Raw genomic sequence first — 19375 nt, 5'->3', positions numbered from 1 at the left:
TGGTGCATTCCTGGGTCATCCCAAAGCACGAACTGCAGACACCGGCCCATGACTCAACTTCTCCCACTGCCTTTCCATCTTTCTGATCACTTCTAGGAGAGGCTTTCTAACAGTAAAAGAATTCCCTGTAAGCATATACTGGGTGTACATCTGCTCTAACCCAGCAAAGTTTGCCTGGCTTCACTCTAAAATGCTTTAAATTTTTAGAAGTAATGTTATTTCTTCTCATGAAGAGTGGGAGTTGGAAGGGCATGCCACTCTTGTGGCATGAAAGTGAGGCACGAAAACAGTTAATAAAAGGCCCAAGATGCCACTTAGAGCCAGACGTGGCTCACAGCACCTGATTTTCAGCATGTGTATGGAATACATGCCACTGTGTTTGTTGATACGGTGCCGCTATTTTTACATAAAAGAGTACAACATCACAGGTCCTTACCAGCTTTTGTTATCTACATATTTTTACCCAGTGTTGAGAGCAAATGATGAAGTATAAATATTGATTTGTTACTGCTGTTTTGTCAGTCTCACGCCAGACCCTTGATCAATACTAATTTGATCTTCAGTCTAACGTGGGCTTATTTTCGGTCCTGTGAAGGTTTCCTTTCTGGGAAAACTAAAGAGATTCATTATGATGTGAGGGCAAAACAGCCTGATCTCTAAGAAGGTAAGGGGAGTGACACTGAAAATGAGTCTCTAACCAGTACTCTGTGTCACTATTGTGACTCAGTTTATTCCTTGGAAAAAGGATAAAAATTAGTTCCGAAAACCTTATAATGAAAAAATTGTAAAAACTCTCATTGTTCACACATGCAAATAATGAATGTTTTGAAGCATTTAGGATCTTGGTCTGTATGTTTGACATACAAAATCATCTCTGATCCTTAGAGCTGAAAAAGAGGAAAGTTTAGGGGCAACAGAGAGACCGGCAGCGTGCCAGCCAGAGCAGTGAGAGAAGTTCTGAGGACTGATGGCTGCCCCTGTACAAGGTTGTAAAGCCCTGCCCTTGCGGTGCTCATAGTCTAATGGAGAGGACAGGTAACAAACAAGTACAGATAGCATTTCAGGAGCTGATAAGCGGCATGAAAAATCAATAATCAGGATGTATTAGTTTTCTAGAACTGCTGTAACCAAGCACAAACTAAGATACTACAAGTTCTTAGTTCTCGCACAGTTCTGGCGGATAGGAGTCAAATCAAGGTGTCAGCAGGGCCCTGCTGCTGCTGGGACCCGGGGCCGAATCCCTCCTTGCCTCTTTCTAGCTTTGGCTGGCGGCCGGCGATTCTTAGTGTTCCTTGGCTTACAGCTGTATCACCCCAATCTCTGCCTCTGTTGTCACTTGGCCATCTTCTCCCTCTGTGTGTGTCTTCATCTGGCATTTTCCTCTGTGTGTGGGTCTCCGTATAAGGACACTGGCTTATTGGATTAGAGCCCATCCTAATGACCCCATCTTTTTTTTTTAAATTTTTATTGGAGTATAGTGTTTCTACTGTACAGCAGAGTGAATCAGCTATACATGTACATATATCCCCCCTTTTTTGGATTTCCTTTCCATTTAGGTCACCACAGAGCATTGAGTAGAGTTCCCTGTGCTATACAGTAGATTCTCATTAGTTATCTATTTTATACATAGTATCAATAGTGCATATATGTCAATCCCAATCTCCCAATTCATCCCAACCCCCCCTTTCCCCCTTGGTATCCGTACCTAATGACCTCATCTTAACTTGATTATGTCTGCAAAGATCCTATTTCCAGATAAGGTTACATTCACCAGTTGCAGGGGTTAGGACTTCAATGTATCTTTTTGGAGACACAGCTGAACCTATAAGATAGGGTAAGAGGATGGAGAGGGCTGCCGAGGGCAGTGTGCGTGGGGTTTGGATAGGAGAGTCAGGGGCCAGCTGAGGGGGAGGAAGCAGGTGCTGCTTGTCTGAAAGAAGAGCCACGAAGCCAAGGGCATGAGCTTCAAGGTGTCCTGGTGGTCACTGTGGCTGAAGGAGCATGAGAAGTGAGACGGGAGTTGGCAATGCCCTGTCGGGTGTAGGAAGACTTCGGACTTTACTCTAAATTAGATGAAAGTCACTGGAGGGTCTCCAGCGGAGGAGTGCCCATGGTCTAATTTATATTTTCAAAGGTAGGCGTGCTTAGGTAGAAGCCAGGAGCCTGCATAGGGAACTCTTTTAATAGTCTAGGTGAAAGTGGTTGCCGCGGATGTAGGGAGTAGAGCCTGGGTTCGGGGTCTGTTTTGAGGGCAAAGCCAAGAGGGTTTGCTGCTGGATTGGACGTGGCTTTGGAAAGAAAGAAAAGAATCCTGTGTGACTCAGAGGTTTATGTTCTGAGCAACTGGGTGAATAGAGTTGCCATTTGCCGATAAAGGGACACCGGGGAAGGAGCTGATTTGAAAGGGCATCTAGAGTTCAGTGTGGACGCGTCCAATTTGAGATGCCTCCTAGCCTTCCAAGTGGCAGTGCTGAGTAAGCAACAGAATATTCAGATCTGGATTTAGAGGCAAAGTGAGGACAGGAACAAGGCAGGTCTCAGCATATAAATGCTGTTAGTGCCAAGGGGACTGGCGAGGCCGCTTAGAGACGGAGAGGAGTTGCGAGGATTCAGCCCTTTGGACTCAGGCAGGAAAGGAAGATGAGGAAGGCTGCCAAACGGACCGAGAACCGAGACAGTGCCATGTCCTGGAAGCCAAGCGAATAAAGTGTTTCAAGAGAGCGTGGTCATTTTGCAGTATATATAAATATGGGATCATTATGTTGTTCACCTGAAACTAATATGTTAGTTGAGCTGTCAATTACATCTCAAAAAAAAAGCGTGATGAACTGTGTTCTGATGGACGCTTTGGAAAAAAAAATGTATCAATCTAAGGTCTTTATCCTGAAATAGAAGTATAATCTTAGAAGTTGCTCTTTTAAGAAAATGATACTTTAGGCAATGATATTGAGGGTATTTTGGAGTGGGGTTCCAGAGGGGGTAGGGAAAAGAGGCTCTCATCATTCTACATTTTTACCTCCCTACTGTCATTGCTTTCTCAACTTCTCATGTTTGTTCTTGGAAAAGTATATGTGTTCCTATGGGGTGTTTCATGAGGAATGGAAAAACGAGAGTGAGGTGTCCCAGTTTATACAACTGGTTAGGGGAACCCCTGAGCTACCCAGCAAATTTCTAGTGTGGATATTTAGATGCTGTTCTCAGGTCAGATCTTTCCCCTTAACTGCCCATGGAGAGAAAAAAGCGAACAGCTTCAGGTCTTTGATGTGAATGGCTGTGTTTACAGGGAGTCCGCATCTAAGCAGCTGTCGGTGGTGATTCTTCTAATGGATTTATTTTCTCCTCCCACACAGTCTGATAGAATTAGAGAGGTTACTAGTCAGGTCAACTTTATTGAATAAGCTTTGATTGCAATCAATCCCCAGCTGATGCTGGAGAATTACAGTCCTTTGCCCTATGTGCTTCTGGCTGTGCAACATTTACTCATTCATTTTGGAGATGTTTTTTGACCAGCATCTCTTCACTTGGGGATTGTAATGTATGCCTTGGAAAAGCATCTCCAGCCCTTCCAGGAAGGTTGTGCCCTCATCCCGGGCATCAAGTTCTGTTTGACTTGGAACTCCTTGTCAAAGCCCGTGACCTACCAAACAAAGAAACCACTTAGATAATGGTGCTGTGCCTGAGATCCATGCAAATAAAGTGAAATGCTGATCTTGAGTGAATTGAAAGCAGCAAGACGAACTAGAAAAGACTCTAGATCTGGTTTTTCACTGCCGCCTTAGTAACCTTGGGTGAGCTACTTGGCATCTGTGGTCTCAATTTTCCACCTGTAAATTAGGAAAAATAATGAGCTGCTTTACCTCCATCACGAGTTGATCATGGAGATCACCCTGAGACATTACGAGACAACCCCCAAAACAAGCAGCACCTCGCTCGCGCTTACTTACTGTGGGTCAGACACTGGTCTCAGCATTTTAAACATATTAACTCGTTTAATCCCCACAGCAATCCATGAGATAGTCATTATTACCATATAATTCTCAATCTACAGATGAGGACAGTAAGAGAGAGGGTAACTTCCCAAGGTCACACAGTAAGTCAACAATGACTTCAGGACCTAAAGTCTGTAATGACATTTAATGGTTTGTGAATTTTATCATTTATTTCTCTATAAAATATACTGTGCCATAATCTCAAAAATGCAATGGTAATGGACTTTCACTTTTGTATATCTACATTGTAAATTCTTGTATTTTTTTAGGCCTTTGGAAAATAACTAATTTACTTAGTTAGCCCGAAGAGTCATTCTTTTAAAAAGATAGACATGGGATTTGGGAGTCGCTCAGTCCTAGGACTTGTCCGTGGGACCACTGGTCTGGCTCCTTGAACTTTGTGTCATCACTGTCAAACCATGGACCAGTTCCATGGTCAGGCAGCTGGACCGACTGATGGGCCTATTCGGTCAAAATGTCAAATGATTTCTCAGGGATGATAACACATGTTTGAAGGCGTTAAATCCATAACTAGTTAATCGAATGTTCCTGAGTGGCATTGCCACACGGGATCTGAGAGCTTAGAATCAGGCAAACTGCGTGGGCTGCCTAAATTCCCTAGGATTTACAAACAGTTGTTGTCATTTCCAATAGCTTGAATTCCTGTTCATGATGAAGAAAAAACACCAAATTAGACATCAATCCAGAGGTCCATGACTCTCACAGGCATAGTTTGACCGAAATGCTTGCAGGGCACAGATGACTTGGACAGCATCATGGTAGGCTTTTAATTTCTGCCTTAAGAAAAAGACAGTGACTTTTACCTGTTGTAACAATGAGGCTTATGCTTCACAATTGATGTTGCTGGATTAGAATATTTCTGTGGGTCTAATATGTTCCCAACAATTACAATGCTTTTCCTTCTGGGAGGTTGCGGAAATGTGTGCATGGGCACCCCTACCCACCCCCATCTGTCATTAGAACCCTGGGCGTAAATAAACCAAATGTGCAGGGTCTGGGGAAGTCTTGACAAACAGCACGTATTGGGACTCGCCTTGGAGACTAGGGCTCAAGGGCACAGCCCTGCTCCCTGGAAAGACTGAGAAAGCTCAGCAGGGCCCGTGACCCAGAGGAACCAGAGTAGAGGAAGGATGGGAGATAAGAAGAGACTCAGACCCCGGGAAAGGAGAGGTCACAAATGGACCTGGAGTCATGGAAAGGCTCGCGGGGCTCAGGAGCGACGCAGCCACACCCAAAGAAGGCCGCGAGCCAAGGACTTGGTGTTGATACTGAGCTCACAGTGGGGTTGGTTCCAGGGTCTGGGCAGGGCTGAACCAAGAGTGGAGGCCAAATGGCTCCTGTTTCAAAGCGCAACACGCAAAAGAAGCCAAGTTCATCATTACACAGTTGAGTCCACGACAGCTGAGTTTTTGGTACAAATCATCAGACTACGGCTCCAAGAAACGCTCGCCAACTGCACACACACCATGTGAACAGCCCAGATCAAGACAGAACGGTCCTGGCAGTCCCTCTCCCGTCCCCTCCTGGGTCATCCCCATCCCTCGTAGGAAAACCACCGCCTGACTCCTCACCTCAGAGATTCAGACCTGAAGTTTCTAAAAAATCAAGCTTCTAACATTTATAAATCAGGAAACCTGCGTTTCTGCCATCCTTCTTAGGAAAACCACCGCCTGACTCCTCACCTCAGAGATTCAGACCTGAAGTTTCTAAAAAATCAAGTTTCTAACATTTATAAATCAGGAAACCTGCGCTTCTGCCATCCTGTGAGAAATCAGATCCTGTAACCCTGGACACTCGCTCGCTCCAGGCAGCTGTCCCTTCGGGAGGGCGTGGCCTCTCCAGGCCCACCTGCCTCACCTCATTTTGTCACCAGCCTGGTCTGCTGGTGTGAGAGCTTGCAACACTTGCCTTTTTCTGTCTCTTGATCCCAATTTCAGTGTCTCTGTACTCTTGACCACCCGAGCCCTTTATACACCAAGGTAACATTAGGTAAATAAATACGAACATCAAAGAGGGAAAAAAATTTTCTCCTGATTTATCACATTTCCCCATTTTATGCAAATGCCCTGTAATTCCCTCAACTGGCCAAGACTTGTGTAGTTATCTATTCAAAATATCTACAGGCTGTTGATCTGCATGTAGTGAAATGGGGGTCAGGAGACCTGAGTTTTACTTTCACATCCTGTCACTAGCCAGCTTTGTGCAATTTAACTTTTAAGGCCTCCTTTATTATTTTTTAAAATGTATATATAACATGAGGACCTTAAATGATCTCTCAGGATCCTATAAGTCTGGATGTTTTATAATTCTGTGGGCTTATATCAAGGTCACCTTGGAGCTGATGCAGACAGTGGAGCAAATGAATTGCCAAGTCTCCTCCTCTTTGCTGGGTGGACACAGCACATGGCCATGTGGGCTGGGTGGACAGCTGAGATTTCTGGAACCCAGAGGTATTCCAAGGGCAGGGCAGCATTGTCTGTAGAGAAGGGAAAAACAGCAGTAAGAAAATGGACTTAAAGGTCGTCAGTTCTTACCACCATTTGTCAGCAATTCTCAAAAATGTTGGTGATAAAATACTCCTCCCCCCAATGTATTTTGTTGGCTAAATTCTAAACCTTTGCTAAAGTTACCATTGAGTTTTAATAATGTATATGTATGCTTTAAATGAACACAGGGTTAGTACTTATTTCTTCCTAAGCCTTGTATCCTGCATGGATGTTGTCCGCCCTGACACACACAGGTGCCACAGTACGTACTCATCTGGGAGAAAGTTTGTGATGGTTTGAAATCTTCTGAGTGTGCTTGCAGTGTAGTCTGTGTCTCCACTCCCTGGGGACTACATATTCCTGGGTTTAAACAGTTGGTTCAAAATGAACAATGACAGCACTGAGATGGCAAGGACCAGAAACAGACCTTGAGAGGTTTCAGGTCCACCATTCTGGGTACCACCTTAGAGCTGGTGAGACTGAGTGTGAACCACAAGAAAAAGTTGTTTTGTTTGGGAAGTGCGAACGTTAGCTCATACGTGAGATATTTTGCTGAGTTTGAACAAAATCTTGGAAGCTGAAATTGATTCCCTTTCAGTTACTAATTGGTTTAAAGCTAAAGAATGAACCAAGAAAATAATGATCATTCCTGAAAATAACTTTGACATAGGAGGAGAGGGATATTAAAAACGATCTGTTTCAGGGGTTGAAGACTCTGGGTATGTTAACCACCAAAGCCCATTGTTCTCTCATGTTTGTACCAGTTGCTGGTCAACATCCTCCCAAGAACAAGCATCCAAAGGAGCCCGGAGAGAACAGAATCAAGCCTACCAACAAAAAGGTGAAACCCAAAATACATAAAATAAAGGACAGACACTCCGCTGATTCAACACCAAAGACACAGTCTATAATGATGCAAATGATGGATAAAGGTCGCCTTCAGAAACCCGCTGCAACTCTGAGCCTGATGGCAGGGCAAACTCTAGAGCTTCGATGTAAAGGGAATAAAATCAGATGGAGCTATCCCGCATACCTTGACACCTTAAAGGACACCCGCCTCAGGTAAGCCTTTTCTTTTACTTGTGTTGGGTCAAGGATTTGGTTTCATACCCTTGCTTAATATCACATTGTGTCTGACATCTACCATTTTACTTTAGCAGATTATAAAAATGGAAGCTCATTGAGCAAAAGCCATTGGTTTTATTGCTTCACACAGTTAAAAAAAATTATTGCAAATCCTACCAACATTGTTTAAACAGTGAACTGTTAAAGGAAGCCATATGACAGAAAATTAAAACTGTGATGTATAGAGGTAGAGATTTAAGAATTAATACTGTAAAAAATAATGGACTCAATGCTTTATGTCATTTTTTAAGTAATTGTAATGAAAACTGACTAATGGGAGATTCCTATGAGCAACTTGACCAGAGATGAATTGCTTTTGACCTTTTCAACTTCTGGATTTATTTTTACTTTTCCAAGTATATGGCTTTTATATTCAGAGGCATCCGTTGGTAAGAAGGCTAAAGATTCCTCATGTTTGAATGAGTACCTTCAGGAAAAGTGGTTAAGATGACGATTATGTAAACTATGAAAGGCAAGAAAGCAGAGCATGTTTTAGAGGGTGCCAGAAAGGGCCTATGGCGTTAGGGGGTGTTTTCCTGCGTATCTTTGGGGAAGCCCCCTAAACTCCCTCCCTCAGTTTCCTCTGGCAAAGAATGAAGGGGATTGGTCTATGTGCTTCCTAAGATTCTTTCTAGACCTTTCTTCATATGAAAGGTCAGGATATTCTGCATACGATTCTGGATAGAGAAACAGAGGAGATGGTCTGTTTGGGATGATTGGAACGGGGAGGAGAAAGAACGTGGATCTCAGGCATCCAGCCCAAATGCTGCATGTTCAAAAGAGAGTCATATTTCCACGCACACACTCCACCTCCTTGGATCTTCATCTCCCTCAAGGACACCACCACCCACTCAGCTGCTCAGCCTGAAAACCGGGAGCATCCTTGCCTTCTCCCTCTCTCCCTCACTCCCCACATCCAATCGGTCACCAAGTTCAGTCACTTCAACTTCCCTTCCTCCCTTCCTTCCTTCCATTTTTGTTGAAGTAGAGTTGATTTACAAGGTTGTGCCACTCTCTGCTGTACAGCAGATTGACTCAGTTATACACATAGAGACATTCTTTTTAAAAATTCTTTTCCATTATGGTTTATCCCAAGAGATTGGATATAGTTTCCTGTGCTGTACAGTAGGACCTTGTTGTTTATCCATTCTAAACGTAATAGTTTGCACCTACCAAACCCACACTCCCAGTGCATCCCTCTCTCTCCCCACTCCCTCTTGGCAACCCTAAGTCTGATCTCTATGTCTGTGAGTCTGTTTGTTTTGTAGATAGGTTCATTTGTGCCATATTTTAGATTCCACATATAAGTGATATCATATGGTATTTGTCTTTCTCTTTCTGACTTAACTTCACTTAGTATGATGATCTCTAGTTGCATCCATGTTGCTGCAAATGGCATTATTTCATTTTTTTATGGCTGAGTAGTAAGTATTCCATTGTATGTATGTACCACATCTTCTTTATCCATTCATCTGTCGATGAGCGTTTAGGTTGTTTCCATGTTTTGACTATTGTGAATAGTGCTGCTATGAACATAGGGGTGGATGTATCTTTTTGAATTGTAGTTTTTTCCGGGTACATGCCCTGGAGTGGGATTGCTGGATCATATGGTAATTCTATTTTTAGTTTTCTGAGGAACCTCCATACTGTTTTCCATAGTGGCTGCACTAACATTCCCACGAACAGTGTAGGAGGGTTCCCTTTTCTCCACGCACCCTCCAGCATTTGTTATTTGTAGACTTTTTAATGATAGCCATTCTGACCGGTGTGAGGTGATACCCCCATTGTAGTTTTTTTTTTTTTAACATCTTTATTGGAGTATAATTGCTTTACAATGGTGTTTTTAGTTTCTGTTTATAACAAAGTGAATCAGCTATACATATACACATATCCCCATATCTCCTCTCTCTTGCGTCTCCCTCCCACCCTCCCTATCCCACCCCTCTAGGTGGTCACAAAGCACTGAGCTGATCTCCCTGTGCTATGCGGCTGCTTCCCACTAGCTATCTGTTTTACATTTGGTAGTATATATAAGTTCATGCCCATTGTAGTTTTGATTTGCATTTCCCTAATAATTAGTGATGTTGAGCATCTTTTCATGTGCCTACTGGCCATCTGTATGTCTTCTTTGGAGAAATGTCTACTGTCTTCTGCCCATTTTTCAGTTGGGTTGTTTGGTTTTTTTGCTGTTGAGTTGTGTGACCTGCTTGTATATATTGGAGATTAAGCCCTTGTCAGTCACATCATTTGCAAATATTTTCTCCCATTCCGTAGGTTGGCTTTTCTTTCTTTTTTTTTTTTTTATGATTTCCTTTGCTGTGCAAAAGCTCATAAGTTTGATTAGGTCCCGTTTGTTCTTTTTATTTCTATTGCCTTGGGAGGCTGACCTAAGAAAACATTTGTACAATTTATATCAGAGAATGTTTTGCCTATGCTCTCTTCTAGGAGTTTTATGGTGTCATCTTATGTTTAAGTGTTTATGCCATTTTGAGTTTATTTTTCTGCATGGTGTGAAGGTGTGTTCTAACTTAATTGATAGACATGCAACTGTCCAACTTTTCCAGCACTACTTGCTGAAGAGACTATCTTTTTCCCATTTTATACTCTTGCCTCCTTTGCTGAAGATTAATTGACCATACGTGTGTGGGTTTTTTTCTGGGCTCTCTATTCTTTTCCATTGATCTGTATGTCTGTTTTTGTACCAGTACCACACTGTTTTGATTACTGTAGCTTTGTAGTATTGTCTGAAGTCTGGGAGACTTATGCCTCCTGCTTTGTTTTTTCCCTTAGGATTGTTTTGTCAATTCTGGATCTTTTATGATTCCATATAAATTTTTGGATTATTTGTTCTAGTTCTGTGAAAAATGCATGGGTAATTTGATGGGGATCGCATTAAATCTGTAGATTTCTTTGGGTAGTATTGCTATTTTAACAATATCAATTCTTCCAATCCAAGAGAATGGGATATCTTTCCATTTCTTTGAATCCTCTTTAATTTCCTTTATTAATGTCTTATAGTTCTCAGTGTATAAGTCTTTCACCTCCTTGGTCAGGTTTATTCCTAGCTATTTTATTTTTGTGTGTGTGATTTTAAAAGGTATTGTTTTTTACATTCCCTTTCTGATATTTCATAGTTAGTGTAAAGAAATGCAACCAATTTCCGAATGTTAATCTTGTATCCTAATACTTTGCTGAATTCATTTATTAGGTCTAGCAGTTTTTGTGTGGAGTCCTTAGGTTTTTCTGTGTATAGTATCATGTCATCTGCATATGGTGACAATTTTACCTCTTCCCTTCCAATTTGGATAACTTTTATTTCTTTTTCTTGTCTGATTGTTGTGTTGAATAGAAGTGGTGAGAGTGGGCATCCTTGTCTTGTTCCAGATTTTAGCAGGAAGGCTTTCAGCTTTTCACCATTGAGTATTATATTGGCTGTGGGTTTGTCATAAATGGCTTTTATTATGTTGAGATATGTTCCCTCTATACCCACTTTGGTGAGAGATTTCTTTTTTATCAAGAATAGATGTTGAATTTTGTCAAATGGTTTTTCTGCATCTATTGAGACAATCATGTGGTTTTTGACTTTTCTTTTGTTAATATGGTGTATTACATCGATTGATCTGTGTATGTTGAACCATCCTTGTGAACTTGGGATGAATCCCACTTGGTTGTGATGTATGATCTTTTCTATGTGTTGTTGGATTTGATTTGCTAATATTTTGTTGAGAATTTTTGCATCTATATTCATCAACGATATTGACCTGTAATTTTCTTTTTTGGTGGTATCTTTATCTGGTTTTGGTATCAGGGTGATGATGGCTTCATAAAATGTCTTTGGGAGTATTCCATCCTCTTCAGTCTTTTGGAAGAGTTTGAGAAGAATTGGGATAAGTTCTTTGTATTTTTTATTTTTTTGTATTTTTTGTAGAATTCACCTGTGAAGCCATCTAGTCCTGGATTTTTGTATGTAGGGAGTTTTTTTTTTTATTATTATTACACATTCCATTTCACTTACAGTGATTGCTCTGTTCAAATTATCTATTTCTTCTTGATTAAATTTTGGTGGGCTGTATATTTCTAGGAAGTTGTCCATTTCTTCTAGGTTGTCAAATTTGTTGGCATATATATAATTGTTCATAGTATTCTCTTAAGTTTTTTTGTATTTCTGCAGTATCATTTGAGATTTCTCCTTTTTCATTTCTGATTTTGTTTATTTGGGTTCTCTCTCTTTTCTTCTTGGTGAGCCTGGCCAGAGGTTTGTCAATTTTGTTTACCCTTTCAGAAAACCAGCTCTTGTTTTTATTGATTTTTTCTATTGTTTTTTTAATCTCTATTTTGTTTATTTCCTCCCTGCTCTTTATTATTTCTTTCCTTCTGCTGACTTTAGGTTTTGTTGGTTCTTTTTCTAACTCTTTTAAGTGGTAGGTTAGGTTGTTTATTTGAGATTTTTCTTGTTTTTTGCAGGCCTGTATGACTGTGAACTTCCCTCTAAGAACTGCTTTTGCTGCATCCATAGATTTTTTTTTTTAAGATTTATTTTATTAATTATTTAATTTATTTTTGGCTGTGCTGGGTCTTAGTTGTGGCACGCGAGATCTTTCATTGAGGTTTGAGGGCTCTTCGTTGCAGCACGTGGGCTTCTCTCTAGTTGTGGCATGCAGGTTTTTCTCTTCTCTAGTTGTGGCAAGCAGGCTCCAGGGCATGTGGGCTCTGTAGTTGTGGCATGCAGGTTCCAGAGTGCATGGGCTCTGTAGTTTGCGGCACGTGAGCTCTCAAGTTGAGGCGTGCGAGCTCAGTAGTTGTGGCATGTGGGCTTAGTTGCCCCGCGGCATGTGGGATCTTAGTTCCCTGAACAGGGATTGAACCTGCGTCCCCTGCACTGTAAGGTGGATTCTTTATCACTGGACCACCAGGGAAGTCCCATGTCTCAAAGTATTTTTTAATTTCCTTTTTGATTTCCTTGTTGACCCATTGGTTTCTTAGTAGCATGTTGTTTAGCCTCCAGGTAATCGTTTTTTTCTCATTTATTTTCCTGTTGTTGATTTCCAGTCTCATGCTGTTGTGGTCAGAGAAGATACTTGAAATACTTCAACTTTCTTAAGAGCCATAAACCTGTCCTCTTTCCATCGCTGGTGTTGCTACACCAGTCCCAGGCACGTTACCCCTCATCACCACCAGTACTGCAGTAACCACACCCAGGCTTGTCCTCCTCCATCCTCCTCAATGAAGCCAGAGTGACGCTTAAAAAATGCAGGTCTGATTGTGTCAATCCCCTGCTTAACACTCAGTGGGTCTCCATTGGTAAGGAAGTTCAACATCCTCATGCGACTCTTTGGGACTCTCCCTGATCACCCCTGGTGTCTAGATTAGTGTGTCTGCTTTCATTGGCCTGGGTTCCTGTGACATCGTCAAATGCACCAAGCTCTTGGAGCCTTAAAACTTGCTGCTTTCATGGTCTAGACCACTCTGGGCCCCTCTTCGCCTGGCTGACTTCAGCCTCAGGGTCACTTTCTCTGGGAAGCTCGTGTCAGGCCTCCCTAGATTTGCATCCTCATGGCCCCTGGTGCATCCTTTTTTGAGCACTCTACATACTTGTAACTCCTTTTTTTTTTTTTTTTAAATCTGTATTTTTCACCAGGACTTAGCTGAATGCTTCACATTTAGCTTTAATCTACTGAATAACTGAATAACAATCTTCCCCTTCTTGCTCACACATACCTTGGAGAATAAATAATATATGCATATAAGAAATATCTCTCTGTCTATCTAACCTCTTGTATTAAGTCGTCTTTTACGTTTTATTCTGAAGATACCCTTCTGGCTTCATGTGATGTGACAGTGTATAGTTTTTTGCTGAAGCATTATTGGGTTGGATGAGGAGTAGAAGGTGAGAGAATATGATAGTTTTTCCCATTTTCATCTCCATACTTGACGTGTGTATGTGTATACGTGTGTGTAGCTATTGCTTGGAACAAATCTGGCAAGATTTACTACTGTTATCCTTTTAAATGACTTAATTTACCAAAGTCAAATTCACACACTTTTTTTTTTAAATGAGAATTGAGCTGATTTAACTTATTCTGAACAGTCAGTCTTTGACTTAGACAAACTATCCTAAACCTAGATGATTTAGCCCTTGAATATTTCATATTTTCTAGGAGTATTTTCAAAGTTATATTAGCCAGAATCTGTTTGAAAATATCTTAAGGACTCAAAGTGAAGTAAATATGAATCTGAATCGAAGAGAAATATCCTGGAGCTGAAAAAAACTGTTTTGACTTAGCATTAAATAGGATTCATTTCAAAGCACAGTTAGGGCTTTATAAGAAAGTAAAGACAGATGTGGGCCCCCAAGGACTTTATGGAAAAATGTGAAAAAAGATCTAGTCATAACTCTATATCAAACAACAACAACAAAAATCACAATTTCTTTGACACCAGAGATTCGACTAATTGGTTTTTGACATCTTTCCCGGAATGTGGTGCCTTTGGATAGAGAGGTATTCATCCTGTGTTTTCTTTTCCCGTGGAATGAGTTCTTTCCAGTGTGCTGATGGGGTTCTGAAAGCCTGGTCATGTTAACCAATCTGGGTAGCTTTCTGGAACTAAGTTTGTATGCCTACCACGTTTGTCCACATGTAATCTTCTGACCAGAAGAGGGAGCATGTTATGGAACAGACAGGTTAGGCTGAGGCACAGCTAGGTTGGAATCCTAACCTGCAAAGTAGGTCTTTGATGAATAATTACCCTCGAACCCAGTCTCCTTGTCTGGAGTATGGAAATAATATTATCTTTGGTAAATGCTGTCTGGCCGATGGTAAATGTTCAATAAATTGAACCTAATTGTTACTAGGCAGTGCATATTTCTCAAGTACAATAATCCAAGTGATCTTTGTGGACAGTTCATTCTGACCAGGACTCACATAAATCAGGGAATTGTGCACAGCCAACATGGCTTCTGATATAGAGGATCCAAGAAAGTTTGCACATCCCTTTCCCACTTTCATTTAATTGAGCAATTCTTTGAAATCTGGGCCTGTGTTCCTCTTCTCCCATGAAAGCATAAGCCCGTTGAGGGTAAATACCACATCTGATGGGTTCGTCAGATTCCTAGCACCTAGAACAGTGCCGGACATATACCAGAAATCAGGAAATATTGTTTGGTTTCCCCAGGGGTTTAGTGAGCATGACAGAGGTCAGTTTCCAGTCATGCTGGAACATTAAGATTGTTACACTTAGTGCTGATGTGTGTCCTGTTATGTGTGCACTGTCCTGGGTAGGTAACAACAAAGCATGAATATATTTTATATTGAGGACGCCAAGCCACTGGGATCCAGCCCGGTTACCTCAGGGCATTTGTTGCATGTTGACCTCAGGAGTCATTAGTCAGTTTTCTCCCTCTACCTTCTCCCTCTTTATCCACCCTGCCCCCTCTGTCTTTGCTTCTCTCTTTATCTTAGAATCCAGAGCCTGTCATGTCTACTAAACTCTTGAGTGCGTCCTAAGTAAGTTATTTTGCCCTCTGCTTTTCCTTCACTCCCAGTTGGAAACTTCCAACCCCAGACAAACCTGTTCACCTCCCTTCCCTTGTCGGCACGTGGACCCAGAGCACAGCTGGAGGAAACCGCACAGCTGGCCCGACGGGTGCCGTGAGTCTGTGGTCCCCTCATACGTGCCTGGCAAAGCTGAATCTGTTTCTCTAGTGAGCTCATGTTTTCTCTCTTCCTGAACCTCTGATCTTCTCCATCTCTCTCACTTCCAGCTAGTGCAGTTCTCACACAATTCACTGAGAAATTGGAGCCCTAGAATTGCCTTAATGTCCTCGTCACATTTCCTCCTTCCCTGCACTTACAGTTATAGTGGGGAAGGCTCTCTCCTCTTGACGAAGGCCAAAGCTGCATCTGTGCCCTGGATCTCATCCTTATAAGCCTTCCAGGAGCCTTAAGACATCCATTATTGCCTCCTTGTTCTGAGTCTTCAACCCCGCTTCTCGAAGAGTTCCTTTCCCTAAGTCTCCAGATGAAGAAGGCCCGCCTTGGCCCTCACGTACCTTCTGGCCACCCTCCTCTCTCTTCTTACCTTCGCAGCCAAACCTCCTGGAGGGGCCTCTCTCTACACAACTGTCTCCACTTTCTTCTCCTGTTCACTCTTCAACCACTCCACGTGACTCCTGCGGAGGACTCCACGTGCATTTTATCACCAAGGTCAAGGTCGCTCAGTCCAGAGTCCTCCTTTCAACCCCCATGTGGCTGGCCCACCATGTCCATCCAGCAGAAGAGAATGCCCTCCTCTTGGCTTCCTCAACGCCATATTCTGCCCATTTTCTTTCACGTCACGGGCCCCTCCTTGGGGTTTCCTTCACCGGCTCTGCATCCTCTTTTCTTCCAGACATTCGAAGTTGGTGCTGTGCCTCTTCTCCCCACGTGCTGCCAGATCCCCCCATTTATCATAGATTAGGTTGCATGTTTTCTTCCGAGCTCTGGGTCCCCAACTGCCTGCTCACCTGCCTGGATCTTTCCTGAGGCTTCCTTGAAACATAACCGCCTATAACTGAGCTCCTGATCTTTCTCCACACCTGGCCATCTTCCTGTGTCCTTCAGTTCAGTGAACAGCATGAATTCCCTCCGGTTGCCCTTGACCAGAGGCCTAGGAATCACCTTGGACGCTTCCCTTTTACTTCCGCATCCAACCAGTTCCCGTGCCCTAATGATGCTACTGTTTCGTTATTTCTGGAATCTTCTTCCCGCCGCAGCAGCGTCACCCCCAAGGCTCTCGCTCACAGCAGGAATCACACAACTTGCCTTTGTGTACCCAATCTTGAACTTGACCTCAGTCTTCCACATGGCAGTCAGATCTTTCGCAGAAGCACATCCGGCCACGTTGCTTTCCTACTTCAAGCCCTTCAGGAGAGCGATTCTGTTGCTCTTAGAATAAAGATGAAACTCCTGACACGGCCCACAAGCCCGTGCATAATCTGGCCCCTGCTTTTCCCTCTGCTTCCCTCCCCTTTCACTCCACTCCCTTGTTGTCCACACTCCAGACTCCACGGACTTTTTCTGATCCCCAGTTGTGCAAACTCCTTCCTCCCTGGGGCCTTGGCCCATTTGGGTCCTTCTGCCTGTAATGCACGCCCTGGATTAGCTGCTTACCATCCTTCAGATCCAGGCCTCTCACTTCCTCAGGGAGCCTTCCTTGCTCTCAGCCCCTGCCACTAGGCCCCAGTTACACATCCTCACTGCAGCCCTTATCACCAGTGGCGCAGTTACCATTTCCCTGACCATTTAATTTATGTTTGTGTCCCTTGCGAGGCTGTAAACTTGGCAAAGGCCGTGTCTGTTTATTTGCTGGTGCTTCCCTAGCAGCCAGTTCAGGGCCTGGCACCCTGTAACTCCTCCACAAGTATTTCAGTGAGACACTGAAGCCTAGAGGGGTGTGCCTAGGGGATGTGCGGACACTGAGCCTAGAGGGGGTGTCAAGTCAGGCCCCCGTGATCGCGAGACCTGCAACTCTGGGGACAAGCTCCGAACTTTAGAGCCGAAAGGGACCTTAGCGGTTATCATGCTTAAGCCTCATCTTTGTAACAAATGAGGAAACGGACAAAGATGATAGATGGCTGGTCCAGAGCAACAAAGTGGTGGATGGCAGTGTGAGTCTAAACCCTGGCCTCTCGGTTCCCGACGTTGAACTGCTGCCCTGCTCAAGTGCGCCAAGGCACGTCTGGTGGTAGGCACTTAGACCGAAGGACACTCGTGGTTTAATGAAGTAGTAGCTTCAGAGGAGATAGATTTGTTGTCTACTTTTCTTTTTCTTCCTCCCTCCCTCCCTCCCTTCCTTCCTTTTTTAGCTCTTTGGATACTAGACTAACACATCTGATTTACAAAGTTAAGATTCAAAACAGAAATGAAAAGGATACACTTTTTCAGAGTGGTGCATTGGTTTCTTGCTGGGATAGCTTCGAATTGAAAGTGATTGAAATTTCACATTGATTTAGGATAACTTTTTGGATATCAGAATGTTAAAACATTACACTGGGCTATTTAGAAAGGAGAACTCTGTCAGAGAACCACAAATCACGCCTCATCCTAAAAGGCGGACTTTGATCACCCCAGAGGATGGATGTGTGTTCCTCTGGGTCTCCTATTCTGCAGTGATTCCTTAGGATTGGCAAACGCAGGTCACTGGAAGGTCCACTAGATGGCAGGTTTGAGCTGCGCTACAATTGTCTTCCTTTCACCAGTAAAAGAAACGTCTCAAATGTGGACCGATTGGTTAAAATAATTGCACACGTTGTGCTTTCACACAAGTTCTTTCATCCTTTTAGGCAACTCAGCAGTCACAGTTTCAAGTTATATCTTAAACAATAAAGAATTCAGTTTTCCAACAAACAAATAAAAAGAGGGGTGGGCATTTGTAATTATATGCCCACACCAGGATAAATGCATTGACTCTAAGTCCATCTGAGTTTGAGGAACGTGCTGAAGATTCTGTATTTCCAGGTGCTGAAACTGATTCAGATTTTAATTCCTGACTCAGTCCATCCCAATCACATAGATCTCCACTCTCTTTTGAGATCAGAAACAGCAAAGGTTTTTTTTGACAATAGTTGTTACCATTTTGCTCTGTTTTCTGACTCTTCTGCCTCACCCCTTCCTGCTCTCCTGCTTTCCATCCATCCTCCCACCTCTGTCCTCCCTTAATTAATTCTGTTCCTCTCTTCCAACAATTTTTTTTTTTTTTTTTTGCATCTATGATGTTCAAGGTCCTGTGCTAGGTAGAAGCTGGAGATATGATAGTGAGCAAGATAGATACAACCGCTATACCCACAGAGCTTTTACTTTTATGAGAAGACAGACTATTAAATAAGCAATTTTAATATGCAGCTGTGTGAGTGCCTCGCTAGCAGAAGTACAGGATCCAGGAGGAAAAAACTCAGGCTGATATGTGAGAGCTGAGAGTTAACCAGGTAACGAAAGGGCTAGGAAAGGAATATCAGAAAGTTCCAGAAGGAGGGACCAGCACGAGGAGCTTCCTCTAGCTGAGAAAGAGTACAGCCCCTGGAGCACTGAGGGTGTGGAGTGGGGAAACAGGGTAGCTCTGGGCAGGGGAGGAGAAAGGAGGTGAGCAAGGAGAGAGGATGCTGGAAGGTTAGCGGGAGTCAGACCAGGGAGGGTCTTGTCAGCCATACTGAGGAATTTAGAGTGAAATCTAAGGGCACTTGTGAGCCGTTGACTTAAAGCCTTTATAAATGACACAGTTAGAAAGTACAGAGGGCTACACTGCACAGTGTGAAGGCTACTACTCCTCACCGTCTTTAAGAAAAGACAGCATCACTTCCCAGCCTCAGGTGGACCCAATCTCCCTCCAAACACCCTGTACCTGTTTTCCACAAACTGGGGTCTATAGACATATCCTTGGACCTAACAATTTTTTCACCATATATATATATATTTTTTTCATTTTTGCTTTCATTTTGTTGATAGTATAAAAAACATTCATAGAAGAATGTTCTGGACTATATGATCAAACCTCTGGTTGAGTGATCAACACCATCCATTTCCATCTTCTCTGGAAACATTTTGCTTCTTCAGTCTCAGCAGAACACACTCGCAGAATTTAGAGCCGGGGAATTCTTGGCGCAATATTGAGCCAAGGAAGAAAAGAAAGAAGCAACTTAGAATCAGTGGCCTGGATGACGGCTGAAGTATAAATCAGTGCTGGGGAAGAACAGGGAGGCGCTGGAGATTTAAGCTAGAC

General features: G+C 42.9%; 1 protein-coding gene across 2 annotated transcripts in view; it reads left to right on the top strand.

The window, feature by feature from the left end:
- The window catches only part of PDGFRL (platelet derived growth factor receptor like), a 46429-nt gene that overhangs the window by 2157 nt on the left and 24897 nt on the right, over positions 1–19375 (top strand). For both annotated transcript variants that reach the window (XM_068532266.1, XM_068532267.1), the window contains exon 2: positions 7261–7558. In XM_068532266.1, the coding sequence (XP_068388367.1) occupies positions 7261–7558 (298 nt within the window). The remainder of the gene's footprint in view (positions 1–7260; positions 7559–19375) is intronic.

This window comes from Eschrichtius robustus, chromosome 21, assembly GCF_028021215.1.
Source record: "Eschrichtius robustus isolate mEscRob2 chromosome 21, mEscRob2.pri, whole genome shotgun sequence".
Taxonomy (NCBI): Eukaryota; Metazoa; Chordata; class Mammalia; order Artiodactyla; family Eschrichtiidae; genus Eschrichtius; species Eschrichtius robustus.
The sequence above is the reverse complement of the archived record's forward strand: the minus strand, read 5'-3'. Positions and strand labels throughout refer to the sequence as shown.